Source organism: Hemiscyllium ocellatum, chromosome 22 (assembly GCF_020745735.1).
Source record: "Hemiscyllium ocellatum isolate sHemOce1 chromosome 22, sHemOce1.pat.X.cur, whole genome shotgun sequence".
Taxonomy (NCBI): Eukaryota; Metazoa; Chordata; class Chondrichthyes; order Orectolobiformes; family Hemiscylliidae; genus Hemiscyllium; species Hemiscyllium ocellatum.
In genome coordinates, this window is record NC_083422.1 from 40,354,672 (window position 1) to 40,369,825 (window position 15,154).

At 39.8% G+C, this 15,154-nt stretch overlaps 1 protein-coding gene across 1 annotated transcript in view; it reads right to left on the reverse strand.

The window, feature by feature from the left end:
• The window catches only part of ablim1b (actin binding LIM protein 1b), a 252,406-nt gene that overhangs the window by 207,614 nt on the left and 29,638 nt on the right, over positions 1–15,154 (reverse strand). The window contains exon 2 of the mRNA XM_060841799.1: positions 7,325–7,459. Within this exon, the coding sequence (XP_060697782.1) occupies positions 7,325–7,459 (135 nt within the window). The remainder of the gene's footprint in view (positions 1–7,324; positions 7,460–15,154) is intronic.

Below are 15,154 nucleotides of genomic sequence, written 5' to 3' on the forward strand. Positions count from 1 at the left end.
AAGCTTATCGGTACCATGCATTTTTATGCAATCTACTGTAATCCACATCATTTGTAAGACTTTGTCCCCGTGATATCTGAGTCTACTAGAATTTTTAACATTCTCTTCACTTATTTCATCACTTTGTTCCAGTTTAAAGGGCAGACCTATGGCTTCAACTGACTGCTGGTCTGGCTTTAATTTTCCTAGTCAATATGTCATTCAAGTTCAACTTATTTTTGACAGATTCTAATTTCATGTTGCAACGAATTTAAACTTCAATTGTGTTTGATGTTCAAGTAATACCATACAAAATATGATTATTAAAAAAACCTTTGAAAAAAAATTTTGATGGTTATTTATTAAATTGCCCAAGGTATCTAAATTATAGTTGAATATAATTATACAAGGAGGCATGAAAATTATACCCAAAATGTCACATGCATTATTGACTACATTGTTGGTCAGGGCACTGTGTTGCTGAGAATTTGGGGACAATATCATGAATCTTTAACCCAAACCCTAACCAACACAAACAATGTGAACTCACGATTCTGACCTTGGAGCATGGTCAGTTTTGGGCACGGGGACAAGACTGGGCAAAGACTCAGGTGATTAAGGTTAAAAGAATTGTATTTGTGCTCACCCACACTTACAATTCTGTCAGCATTTGTGCTTTATCATTCGATTTTGCCAAGAGTAAATGGTTTGCGGGCGTAAACCATTCAGAAATTTCCAGGCAGCAAGTTTTGCATCTGCAAAACAGTAGGAATAAAAAGTTGCCGGGGATTTGAAATGATCACAAAAATGCATTAATTTTGCTACAATACAAACGTCAATTTCTTACACACACACTTCACCTGATTTATCAATACTTGTTGATTTATGACCTTGATAAAGGCAGTGTGCATAGTGCTAGAATCCACATATTACTGGTTTATAATTTAACTACAGAAAATGTACAGGAAGGAATCAAATGGTTGGATCATTCTGCTAAGTTGAACATTATGCATCAGTAAGTTATCAGTAAATTATCAAGGAGTGCAATATCCTGTCCTGCAGTGGAGTGTTAAAGCAAATAAAACACAAGGACTTTCATTAAGGTCACTGCTGGAACTGCATAGAAAATGTAAGAGCAATTTGCCTAACTGAAAATCTGAGTGAAGTTTCTTCTGGAATGGCAACACTTGCAGCATTTTAATACTACCTCACAATAACAAGTCACTTGATTTAAAAGGAGAAAGTCTTTTCTTTTTTTGCTTTCTGATGTCAGTTATTTTAGATTATAAGTGAGATCAATTGCTTTGCATTTTATCAATTTGTTCAACTATAGAATCAGCTACACCAGGCCTTTTCCCAAGGGCCAAATTTAATTGGTCACATGACCAAGTTGTCTTCAACAACAATCTAAAGCAGTTTATTTTAATCAGGGGCTTAATGCTTGTTGAAGAATCTTGGAGCAGTTGGGGTTCAGCTGATAATACTCTTACATGTAAGTTGCAAAGGTTCTGGGTTTGAGTTCCATTCCAATGCTTGACTACAAAAATCAAAACTAACATACCAGTGGAATACTAGCCCTGTACAGTCAGAGGTGTTGTCTTTGGGTTAAGGTGTTAAATCAAGGCTCTATCTACCAGTTTAGTCCGTGTAAAAGTTACCTGTGGATCTTGAAGAGGACCAGCTGCTGCATTTGCCACATCAAAACACTAGACTGTACATCCAAAAGTGCATTGTGAAGCACATTGGGATGTCTCTCTGCAAAATATGTTCACAATGCAATAGTGCATTTCTTTAAAGCTTTGCTGTAATGTCAAAGAGAACAAGATGTGCTCGGTCAACTTCATATGCAGCACAACTTCCCTGAACTCCATTCTCACCCTGTCTAACCCTGTTCTTAGGCTTACCATCAAGCAACTGACATTCAATACCTATAACACCTGAACAATTTGTAAAGCATTTCAGATGCTGGCATCTCACACATAAAATCATGACATTCAACGCCCAGTATTGGATCTGATTCAGTCCTCTTGGCATGGACTGAGAAGAAATTCTACCCGTAAACTATTTCTCACAGCTTTCATGCTGTTAGCTGGATGTCTTTGCAGATAGATTTAGGCACGTGATTATTTTTCTGAGTCAACATATGGCACAGATGAGGTACTGTCGGCATAGGAAACAGTGCATTTATGAGTTCTAAAAGAATTATACATCAAATTCTACTAACAATTTTGAAAAACAAAGATTTTCTGACAGTGAGGTACAGGGGGAACCTCGATTATCTGAACGAGACGGGCGGGCACTATTTCATTTGGATAACTGATTATTCGATTCATCGATTAAATGCCTTTCATCTGGGGCTCGGAGTTTTTAAAGTCTGTTCCCCGTTCAGGAAACTGCAGCAGCACACAGCGCGCGAGCCCCCACCCAAAACCCCATGCTCCCCACGCCCATCCTCAACCCCGTCACTTGGAGACGGTGCTGGTTTAATCACTGTAAACAAAAGATGCAGTCACAATTGGAAACGCATCTTTGGTGTAATGTTTCTATCGGGACCTCGAGATCTCCTTCAGACACTCCGATTTTTGGATGATTGGTATTCGGATAATCGAGGTTCCTCTGTAGCTGTTAAACAAATGGCTTGGTTTGGTAATATTATTTATTGTTTTGAATTTGCACAGCCCCTCCCTTATCTTGTTAAAAGCTTCATGCAATAATCAGCTGTATTTTTTTTGTTCAATTTACTTCATTCACCTGTTTCCATATAAACGCTCTGCCTCGTTCAGGCAGCTATAAAGTTAGTTAGATTTCTGCTTTGGTTACTGCATTCTGGATAACAAAGTATTTGGAGGAAGTATTGCCCTCAGTGATTATTGCACAGACTCATTAATTCCAGGGCTAGGTTTGTATTCCCTTAAAACAGAAGAATAAGAAGTGTTCTCATTGTAATGAGGTCAGCCAGCTAGACATCACAGAATATGAGTTCCCTGATTGGGGCTGTTTATCTGGTCCAATCAGGGAGCCCTGGCTGACAGATTAAAAAGGAGAGTTACGTTAGGGCCCGAGTGTCCTTGGAGAAGGAGCACACGGTGTCCACCAACACCCTGGAGTTGTTCAGGGAGAGGTGGGAGCCGCAGGGGGTGGAGTGCATTATTTCCTCCTCCAATTCTATTTTGATTTAGTCCCTGCCCTCCCCTTCACTATTTGATCACACAGCATCGCCTTTTGTGAAGGGCACTGCTTGTCACTGGCCACTCGGTTGTTTTCCTATCTTCCTGGTGGTGGAAATTGAATAAAGATTCGTGCATCTTGTGTCTCTCACTGTATCTCACACCTGCACACACACACCATGGGTGCTGGGGAAAAAATAAGCACTACCACAGTTAGGTGGTAGTGTGGGGGTTAGAAAAAACCAGGAGTATCAGAAAAAAGAACAGGAGTGTCAGACCCTCTGGGAAAATAAATAAAAAGGAGAGTATCAGAGATATTTTGATAACTGGCTCCAAATGAGGTAGTACTAGAGTCAAAGACTGCTCATGTGGAAATTAAGGGTGACTTGGTGATGGGATACCGGCCTCTGTGGAGTTATTTCAAGAGGTGGTCTGGTTTAGCTGTTTAAAATGTTGAGATATTTTGTTGGGCTGACATGGAGAAACTATTTCCTCTGATAGGAAGGCCTGGAGACATAATCGTAAAATTAGCCTAAGCCATTTAGGAGGCAAAAAAAAGGAAGCAATTTTCACACAAAGGGTTAGAGAAATATGGAATGTCTCTGGAAAGTCTTACAACTCTCATGGAAGAGGTTGATCAATTCCTATAGGCAACAAACTATCAAAGACTGAAATAAGATCGGTACATGTAGTTATGATACAGATCAAGCATGACCTACTTGATTGATATAACATGCTTGAGGAATTGAATGGCACACTCTTGTTCCTATGTTCCTATGAATTTTTCTTTGAGATGTGCTGCCAACGGTGTGATATTCCTATTGTCCTGGTAATTGTATCCATAATGATCCACAGGCTGTCAAATATTCATGCCTTGATTGCTTTCGGAATTCCAACAATGTATCCTTTGCTTGACTACTCCTTTACATCAGAAACCAGTCATCCAAGATCAAAGACTTGCCACTGGAAAGATTTATTTTCTGTGGATATAAGGCTAATGAGCTATTGTATCATTGCCAAGATTTAAAATTTTGCTTTTATAGCTTTCAGTTTTTCTTTCCTGTCTTTTCTAATTAACAATCCAATTTTTATGCAAGGGTAAATAGCGTAAATCATGGTAAAAATGTCCCTTAAAATTTCTTTATAGAGGTTTCTGTCTCAATTGTGGGTAAAAATGCTGATAAACCATCTAGCAATACAGTGAGCTGTTAACTGTGCACTATTTCTCCCTGGTAAACCAGTGGCTTCCAATTTGCTTTATCATAGAATCCCGACAGTGTGGAAACAGGCCAGTCAGCCTATCAAGTCTGCACCAACTCTCCGAAGAGCATCCCATACAGACCCAATCCCCCACCCCATTCTCATAATCCTGCATTTACCATGGCTAATCCACCTAGCGGACACATTCCTGGACACTATGGGCGATTTAGCATGCCAATCACTTAACCTGTACTTCTTTGAACTGCAGGAGGAAACCAGAGCACCCAGAGGAAACCCACACAGACAAGGAGAACATATAAACTCCACACAGATAGTCATCCAAGGTTGGAATTGAACCCAAGTCCCAGGCACTGTGAGACAGCCTGCTGACCAATGAGCCACTGTGCCACCCTTCATGATAAGCAAATTTGCAATTTAAAAGCAAGTACCAGAAAATCTTTCCCGATACTAGTGGAATGAAGTGAGTTTAAATCTGTTTTGTGTTCAGAATATTGAAAGAGGTTTGGAATAGTCTTGCAAAGAGACTCCTGGTGGATTTAAAACATCCTCCTCAAATACGCACCAGCAAATGAACAGCGAAAACCGCATAGTTTGAGATCACACTAAGAATAGACTCCTGGAGGATCATGAGTGGTCTTAGTGACAACTAATGCTCATGAAACAGGCTAGATTGCACTTCAGTAACTACTACTTTAATTATTGGACTTGTTTATCAGTGATCAACTGAACAGGGATAAAGAAATTGTTGAACGTTGTTTTGAGTTTGCTCTCAAACTATGCGGAGTTTTCACTGTTCATTTGCTGGTGCGTATTTGAGGAGGATGTTTTAAATCCACCAGGAGTCTCTTTGCAAGACTATTCCAAAGCTCTTCAATTCGAATTCTGTAAAGTCATCCAAAATGATTAAGTGCTGTGCTGGAGTATACAGCTGTCACCAAGAGAAAGGCAGTGGTCTGTACAATGAATGGAAGGGGAACCAGAGGGATGGGCAGGAGAGATTGGAGCTGTGTGATGGACACTTCCCCACCATCCCATCTTCCTCTTCCACACTCTGAGAACAGGACCTTCCTCCTCCACTTGGACTTCCAATGTTATGCCCAAATACTTGCGTTTCCTCCCCTTTACTTCCCTAGCAATCCTATATATCATCCAGGGCAATCCACACCTTCAGGAGGAGAAAGTGAGGACTGCAGATACTGGAGATAAGAGTCAAAAACTGTGGTGCTGGAAAAGCACAGCAGGTCAAGCAGCATCCGAGGAGCAGAAGAGTCTACTTTACGAGCATTAGCTCTTCATCAGGAATGTGGGGGAGCTCCACCTTCATTGGAAGGGGATGTATGGAGCCCACATACATTATGACATGGGAAAAGTATCTAAAAAACATTCTAATTCTAAACTTGCATGTGTCTGTTGCACCAAGGAGCTTTGATTTTAAAGCTGTGAGCTTGAAATTGGGACAAGTAGCACACATTCTTTTGGGTGCCAAATGTGCCATTCGGGATCCAAAACAGCACTGATGTTCTTGTACATCTGCCAAGAATCACACCAAAGGCCAAACAAAGGCATCATTTACCTACATCAGAAGCAGCTGTTGGTCCTTTTGTATGTGTAAATATAGAGCTTAACACACACTTCTGATCCGTTGTAACTTTGGTTTGTCCTTTGGCAGTCACTGTCAGTGTAGAAAAGTAACACGAAATGCAATGAAGTGAGTATTTAAAATAATGTCAACTACACAGTCGCCTGATCCAATTCCCACTCCACTCCCAACTTTGACATTTAACCACCAAACATGCAATACTCACGTGTCCAAGCCCTGACCTCTTAGTCCACATGACCATGTACTCCAACTCCCATGATACTGCTGAATATTGCAAGCTTCCTACCCAACCCCACTAAAGTACACTGAGGCCTTTGACCTTCCAACCCATTTTTCTATCAAGTCCAAATTACAAACTCAGTGACCCACCCATTCCTCCTTCTGTTGTACAGCTCACGTTCCTGTGAACTGGAGAACTAAGCAGAGCGGGGCTCTACTGCAACATCTTCCACATAATGAAGAGATCCAAGGCCCAAAATTCAGAAGTTGTCAAAACAATAAAATTTGGCACGAGCTTCTAACACTGTGCTGGCAAGGTGCCCAATAATAATCTTCCTGCTTTGCAGAATCAGCAAGACTCTGTATGAGTTTAGTAAGGCGCAATCCTCGTCAATTGAGTTTTGATATCATAACAGGATGTTGAAAAGGACTCTTCGGGTCAAGGGTAAATAAATATTAAAGGCACCATGTGCAGAGTGGAAAATCTGACTGCATCCTTGGCACAATTAACATTCCTTTACCTATGATTTCCAGAGCTCATTCCAAATTCTTGGAATGAGTCTGTGGAATGGATGAATAGCTCTTCTAAAATGAACGTCAAGTAGCTTTCACATCCCTGCACCTCATTTCTATTTTCAAACTTCTGCTAAGATAAAATTCAGCAACAGCAAACGCAAATGCAAGCCAGTCTGTATGAATGAGAAGTAGCAGTCACCTGTTATGATGTGAGGTCTCTCACCTAATTGTGTAATGTTTCAGAAACTGAGCAATTTGTGACAACCTCATTGAAATGATTTTTATACAGGATCTATAATAATTAGCAACCAGGACCAAACCTGCCTGCTAAAATGAAGGTTCAGACATTGATTCATGGTGTCACCCCTTCATCAACTGTTTCATCCTTACATCAAAACAGCCCTCTAAGGCGAGATTCAACAAATGCTGTCCCCAAATTAGGAATACATAGGTTAAAGGCATGTCCAACAAGTAAACTTGACATATTATTTAAGAAAATAAATTGTCATACCATGAACATATGAGACACTGTCTCCAACAGATTTTGTGTTTATTTTGAAGCTTTGGAGTTAAACAAAAATGGGAAAATTCAAAAGTCGACAATTACTTTTGACACTCTTACCTTTGCAAGTGAAGCATTGGAGGTGGAAATGTCTGGACTGGACACGTAGTACTTGTCCTTTACATGGGTCTCCACATTTGAAACAGTGGATGGCTGGCTTTTCTGTTGGCTTGTGGGGGTCCTGAGGGTGAGCCACTGCAGAGAAGAAAAGAAAACATGAGCAAAGCAGGCCATTAACTATTACAATTCAGAGTGTATTTTTATCTTCAACATCAAATGGCTAGAGTGAGGCAGACAGGCCAAGATGAATCCTCCATCAGCAGTCAGACAGAAATGGCTAAATAGTATCATATATCGGTAGATTATTTTCTGCTGAATGCATAGTCGATGCATTGCTCAGTCTTTCAAAACATCAGGGAATTGAGTATGGAGACAATATAAGTGTTCATATGTACATTGTTATAGCTGGGACATCATTGTCAAATCCTGGCTTTTATTTCAAAAGGAGTTCAAATCTGACCTACAAATCAAAAATGACAGAATGATTGCAAAACAAAACTGAAATGTAGACTTCTTTTATTTGTTCCTGAATGAGGGTGGCAGTGCCAAGGCAGTATTTACTATTCATACCCCGTTACCATGAAGATTCAACCACATATTCTGTGACGCGTACAGACTGAATGAGATCGGACATGCTCTCCCAAGAAGGACATTAGTAAACTTGTTATTTTTTACAGCAATCTGACAGCTTTCTTAGTATGGGCTAAATTTTCTCAGTTTTTGGTAAAGACTTTCCTTTGGTGAGATTCAGGCCAGGTGGTCCACCCTGGTTCATGGTGACTTCTCTCAGGAATCTTTTGCTCGACAGCTCATTAGTTATGCAACTTGGCTCTTTTCTCTTGGAATCATGTGTCCAGGAGAAGTGGATATGCTCACCTCTGCCAGATGTTGTGCTGTTCATGCAGCTGACGCCATACTGTGCATCACTTCAGATGCTGCAAGCCTGACACGAGCCCCCACCACCTACCCCCCCGCCCCCCACCCCATACCACAGTGTGAAATCATTACTGATGAGGATCTGGCCTAGAAAGGGAAGCTGACATCCAGCTATGTTTGACAAGCACCTGGAGGTGCTGGTGGAAATGAGAGAAGTGCTCTATTCCATTGACTACCAAAAGAAGCCACACCACTGGTTTCAGTCAGGCTAGATCGAGACAGCAGCCTGGTTCAGTGCAGTGTTCTGGGTGAAACACAATGCACAGCAGTGCAGGAAGAAGGTTAATAGTCCTCTACACTCTGCAAGCATAGATACCACAATCTTCTCTCTGCTTCCTCACAATCACAGGGCCACTGCCCTCATCAGAACTTTGTCACTGCATCATGCCAATCTCTGCAAACCTCACAGACTCCAACTCTCATTACATTGGGCATGTCTACTTCACAACTCTCACTCACATCTTCCTCCCAACCTACTTACCCTTCCTGCCCCTGTGCTTTCTTCTCATTCAATGGAGACACTTCACCACTTCTCCTGCAGCACCACTAACTTCTCCTTCATGCACGTGATCATACTCAGTCCCTCCATTTATTGCATTGCAGGAAAAGTCAGCCTGCATCCACCTCCCACCCACAAGACTGATGTCTCCACAGTAATCCAAATGGTAAACTTGTAATCCCTGAACTGATGACACCTGACCGACATGACTAACTATGGCCAACACCCTGGACTGGAATCCGACAAACCCTTTGCTGATTGTATTGAACCTTTTGACCCAACTAGGGACTAGTCCCTTTTGACTTTCACACATGGCCACTTGGTTGAAGCACTTGCCACATATTTGCTTGGTAAGCTGTTGACACATGCTGTAGGTATGACATTGACATAAGAGAAAGTGAGGACTGCAAATGCTGGATATTAGAGTCAAGAGTGTGGTGCTGGAAAAGCACAGCAGGTAAGGCAGCATCCAAGGAGCAATAGAATCGACATTTCAGGCAAAAGCCCTTCATTCCTGATGCCCGAAACGTCGATTCTCCTGCTCCTTGCTGCCTGACCTGCTGTGCTTTACTAGCACCACACTCTTGACCCATGATATTGACATAGCACATTGCCTCACAGCAAAGCATCAGTCCCTTGATTGTTCAGTGCTCATCACTGTGATAAGCTGAAGCCTTTCCCTCCACAATAAAAAGCAATGTTAGGCAGAGGCTGGCAGTCTCTGAGCAAATGCTACGTGAGTGTGCGTTAAAAAATGAAGGGCCAAAAAATGCATCCAGTTAGGACACATGAAATTCATATGTGGCACGGCACACAAACTGATCTTGCAGAAGCATGCAAATCATAGGTGTCCATCAGCTCCAAAGTGAAGACCTGAAGGGCTGACGTGGTGTCAGTGTGGGGGTAGGAATATCCACTGAGCACACGATACCTACGTTAACATGCACTGAAAAGAATGTTTGGCACTTTTGAATCATTACTTCTTCAGGGCCCAGTTAAAAATTATTTTGTCTAACTCTGCAGCAAATGTGAACTGGAATTGTTTGAACTAATTATTGAACCAGATGTAAAGTGAACAGAAGAGAATTATCTAATGCACTGAGCCATAGAAACCGCTTCTTGCAGGTATGCGAAAGTACAGAAATACCTATTCTATTAACCAGATAAGAACTGGAAAGTAGAGAATTACTATCAGTCCAAACATGGACCAGTTGCACAGTATCAAGTTTCCAATTTTGCTGAGCCAAGCATGGATTGTGAAAACACAGGTAATTCAATCAGCCATTGTAGAAAGTGAATTAAGATGGCTGCCTGTACTCTGACTCAGCCTCAAAAGAAATTAATTTGCACCAGTATAGAGCCCATTTTCTCAAAGTATTTTAATCCTAAAATAGATCCGAAGATAAAACCAACTATAAAATAGATTAACTGTTAGATTTCTAAAATGTGGTGCTACAGTAAGATTTTCAGGCAGAGTGGCATCTAGTTTTTGGATTTCCTCTCCAGATTGTATTTCAATGTAGGGCAAGGAATTTTCAGATTGTTAACTGCATTTTAAGATGCATTTTGCTCAACTCATTCATTTTTTAAACTGACGAATTATTTTTAGAATACTCTAGGATCGGGTTCCCTTGAGACAGACATTGTACAGCATATGTCATCTTTGATTAAATCATCAAAAATGATTAACTTCAGCCAAGAACATGGGTTTCTGGAATTAATCTATTCATGTCATTATATCACTTTGCATCTTTGGCTTCCTTGACTGATTTCAAACGTTGCATGTTGTGTAAATCCCTTTTCATTTATGAGCTGTATAATCGTGGAAATCTCCTAATGGGAAGAGGTTACTTGGTCTCTGACAACTACGCTAGCTTCTCACCAGAGCTATCGACTCTGTTCTCATTGATCTACTATGCCAATGCCAGCTTGCCAATCAAAGCTAATTACTCCAATCATACTTCCCAGTTTTTGCTCTGTAATTTTTAAAATATTTTTCTTATTCAAATATTACATGGGTTTTTTTGTCTTCTTTATTAAATGTTATAAAGCAGAAAGTCACTGCAATTGAAAGTTGATATGTGTTTCTAGTAGACCAGCAGGAAAATCCTAAAATCATCTGTTGTTAATACCCACTTATGCAGGGCATGTTGACCTTTGCCTGATGTTCTAATGGATTCTCTGTACTATGAGTGCTTGTTTGGAAAATCTAACTTAATGAATTGACTTCAAGGTTGAACTTTTACTCACTACCCTTTGCTAACCCATAGATGCCAGTCCTTTGTGTGCGTGCCTAAAAGCTGGAACATCAGTGTGAAAGTATCCTCAAGTTTCACAACAAATAACTGCGACTGAAGACCTGATGAAGTTCAAACAAAGAAGCATGTCCAGGAGAGAATAGGCAAGAGCAGGTGACAGAGGAAGTGGATGAAGAAAGAGGTGGCATTATCCATGCCTAAAAGATGACAAAAGGATATGCCCCCTCCCCGTGGTGCTGGAGTCTTTGCTACATTGAGTATGTTCATATTATAAAAAATGAAAACATACCTGGAACTTGATGCTGAAGTAAACAAAAATAAGTGACAAAACTTTTCCAGTTGCATTATTGGAAGTGAGTGGTCACAATAATGAAAATATTTCCCTACATAATAATAATCACAACATTTCAAGAGAAGCTACAAGAAAGATTTCAATATTAGACACATGATAAATATATTGGCAACAAAAAACAATGACATTTGCAACGTCGTTTTTCCTAATTTAACCAATGTTTTAAGATGTAACAGAATGCCCACAGAACTAAATAAAATTTCAAAAGCGTTTCCAGTGAGATGCACCTCATACATAGTCCAAGTGCTTTGCATAGCTGAAAGTGCAATCACTTCCTCTTCAAAGCTTTTAAACACTATCATATTGTTCAGTTTATCATGGCAGCATTCAACTTGCCAAGGTCCTGACCTGTTAACGATGTGTTTTCCTGTTATTGCTTTGTTGGCATTCTTGGTCGCAGTGTAATGTGACATTGCTTTGCCCTTGTCTGTTTTATCCATTATCTGAAACACGCACAGCTTGATGTGGCCCTTCCTTCCATGCAACCAAAATATTGATTTATTATTCATTGAAGTGTGTGCTTAGCAGAAACTAACTGAAGTGCAAACCATTTTAATAACAGTTTGCAGAATGACAGAGAACCCCACAATTTTTACAAAAAGTTTTTTTGCTCGACAATCATTAGTATGCATTGCACTTTTGCATAAATTATTGGCATATTTACCTACTTTTTGAAAATTGCTTTTCATAAACTAGAAGTGAAATCTGGCCTCATGTTTTCCTAACTCTATGTAATGAGGACTCAAAGTGAATGAGTATTCCACTGTTTCTACTTTGGATCCACTGTTTAAAAACATTACTTCCTCTGCTGCAACATCTCGGGTTTTACTCGTCACACATGATATTGTACCTGTGCAGATTTAGGATTCTGAATCACATCACTTTTAATGAAAGAATTATGGCGGAAAACATCTGCTTCCTAGAAAATGAAAAGTTGCACAGGCAAGCAATTAAAAGGGAACAACTTTCGCAAGCATCACCACCATAGTACTTCAACTTGGGGATAGTTATTTCAAATTTGATTTCAGATAATCTAGTTTCTGCCAGGCTTAGGTACACTTAACTTGTTCAGGTGAAGCTAAAGTATTACATGGCGCAACTTGAAGGAGATCTTCAAGGGCTGATCCTCCTTCATCAAACTCCACAAATACAGAGTATTTATTTATTGCAGGCTCTCTTTGTGGGACCTTGATGTGCACAAATTTGTTGCTGGATTTTCTCACAAAACAAGGAGGAGAAGACATAAATGCACTGTGTGCGTGTACGTGGAGGGGGTAGAAATTAATGACAAAAATGCTGCCACATATAGAGAATTTCAGCGATGAGGGAGGACCAGATGGGTCAAGACTGTTTTACCTCAGAACAGAGAAAGCTGAAAAAGGGCAAGGATTTAATGAAGAAGAGTTAAATCATTAGGAGGTCTAAACAGACTTATGGAAGAACCAATTTCTTTTTGCAGCAAGATCAATATCAATGACCACAGATCAGAACAAAAAATTACAGGGGAGTTAATAAAATTTAGTTTTGGACAGTGAGTATTTGGAAATCACTGCCTGAAAGGATGGTCAAGTCACTTGCTTTCTTGTACTGAGGAAGCTGTTGAATGTACACTTGATGTGCTGCAGCCTCAATTGAAAAGTGGGACTTGCTTAGAAGGCTTTGCTTCTGTTCAGTATAACCACAAGGGGGTTAAGCCGCTTCCTTCTGTGTGGTAAATTGTCTGTTTCTGTGTAACTTTACCTGCTGTGATGTAGTTTGAAACATGACTCCACACAGAAATACAAATTATTTCTTTTATCTAATGTCTGGAATAAATGGGAACCTGAGGTTACAAATTACTTTGGATGCCTTGCAGCTAGTCTAAAGTTACCAAAAACACAAAAGTCACTGCAAAGGTATTAGCATATTTTCAGAAGAAGTTCATTTTCCTCTATTTAAGAGCTATTAATAATCAGAATATTGAGACCATCTGGTGTTCAATGAACCCAATCGAATATTTCAAAGGGAATTTTATAAAAGTACAGCCTATGTTTACTATGTTTTATCTAATTGTCACAGAACCTAAGATATCTGTACAACATATTAGATTTCTCTTTTGACATCATTATTTGTGCTGTAAAAGGTCACTGCTACCCTAAGAAAAATTGAGGCAACCCCAATTCTTGAATAGCCAGGAAAAGCATGAACATGTTACTTTTATGGAATCAATTTTTAAAAAATTTGTTCTTAAGAGGTGAGCATTGCAGGCTAGGCCAGTATTTATTGTTCATTCTTAATTGACCTTCACAAGATAATGAGTCACAATGATACCACGTTATAGTCCAATTGGTTTATTTGAAATCACAAGCTTGAAGACGCTTCACCTGACGAAGAAGCAGCAAATAAACCTATTGGACTATAACCTGGTGTCATGTGACTTCTGACCTTGTCCAACCCAGTCCAACACAGCACCTCCACATCATGGCCTACAGAAGGGCAAGGCGTGTCCACTAAATTCTCTGCAGTCCATGTGAGGTTTTTACATACACAAGTGCTATTAAGATTTACAGGATTTTGATATATAACACTGAATGAATAGAGATAAATCCAAGTCTGGAGAGCATGTGGAAAGAGAAACAATTTAGCCTACCTTTATAACAGTAGTATATTTTGGGTTACATACAACATGATGCGAATTTTTTTCTTTAAAGTATTACATCCATTTGTTTCTTCAGTTTATTACAGCTAAATTTCAAAAGCCCTCAAATACTACTGAAATGCATTAAATGCACAGTTAAATAGTTTTATAAATAATCAAGATATCCTATAATGTGTAACAGACACTGAATACTAATCTGTAGTCCCTCATTGGTGGAGAGACAGAAGAAGGAGGAGATCAGAGAAGCTAATATCCAGGCCATTCTTGTGTTTCATGGTAACCAATTGGTTACAAAGGGCATTGCCAAACTGTTAACCGGGGGATTAAATATAACATGGAATTATAGAACCTTTGACATTTGACACTAAAGAATAGAAATGTCTCCAAAATACTACCTGCAAATGTCAACATTCCATTTTTTATTTGCTGAACTTTTACCAATTAGTTATGGCATGAATTTGAATATTTTTCTAATATTTCTGTCTATGCTTCAGCTCTATTACATTCAGGGTATGAAATTTACTTCAGTCCGGGATACAAAGCCTGACTGATCTCCAAATAACTCTCTTTCAGGATTTAGGAAATCAGTCATTAGATCAATTTGCACTAAAGAGATAAGAAACAAATTCAAAGGTCTTATGAGGAAAGGCGGAGAGACTTGGAGAGAAGAAGGCTAAGAGGGATTTGATAGAGACATACAAGATTGTCAGAGGATTAGATAGGGTAGACAGTGAAAGTCTTATTCCTAGGATGATGATGTCAGCTTGTACGAGCAGGCATAGCTACAAATTGAGGGGTGATAGATGTAAGACAGATGTCAGATGCAAGTTCTTTACTCAGAGAGTGGTAAAGGTGTGGAATGCCCTGCCTGCCAATGTAGTTACTCAGCCACTTTAGGGAGATTTAAACAATCCTTGGATAAGCACATGGATGACGATGGGATATTGGAGGGGTATGGGCTTAGATTAGCTCACAGATTGGCGCAGCATCAAGGGCCAAACAGCCTGTTCTGCGCTGTATTGTTCTATGTTCTATGTAAATAATGAGTAACCACGTCTCCCTTCTTTTTGTTATATCTTTAATGGACCATTTCTCCAGGACAGCACAAAATTCACATGGGCTGTCCATAATTAACACTGTAACAAAT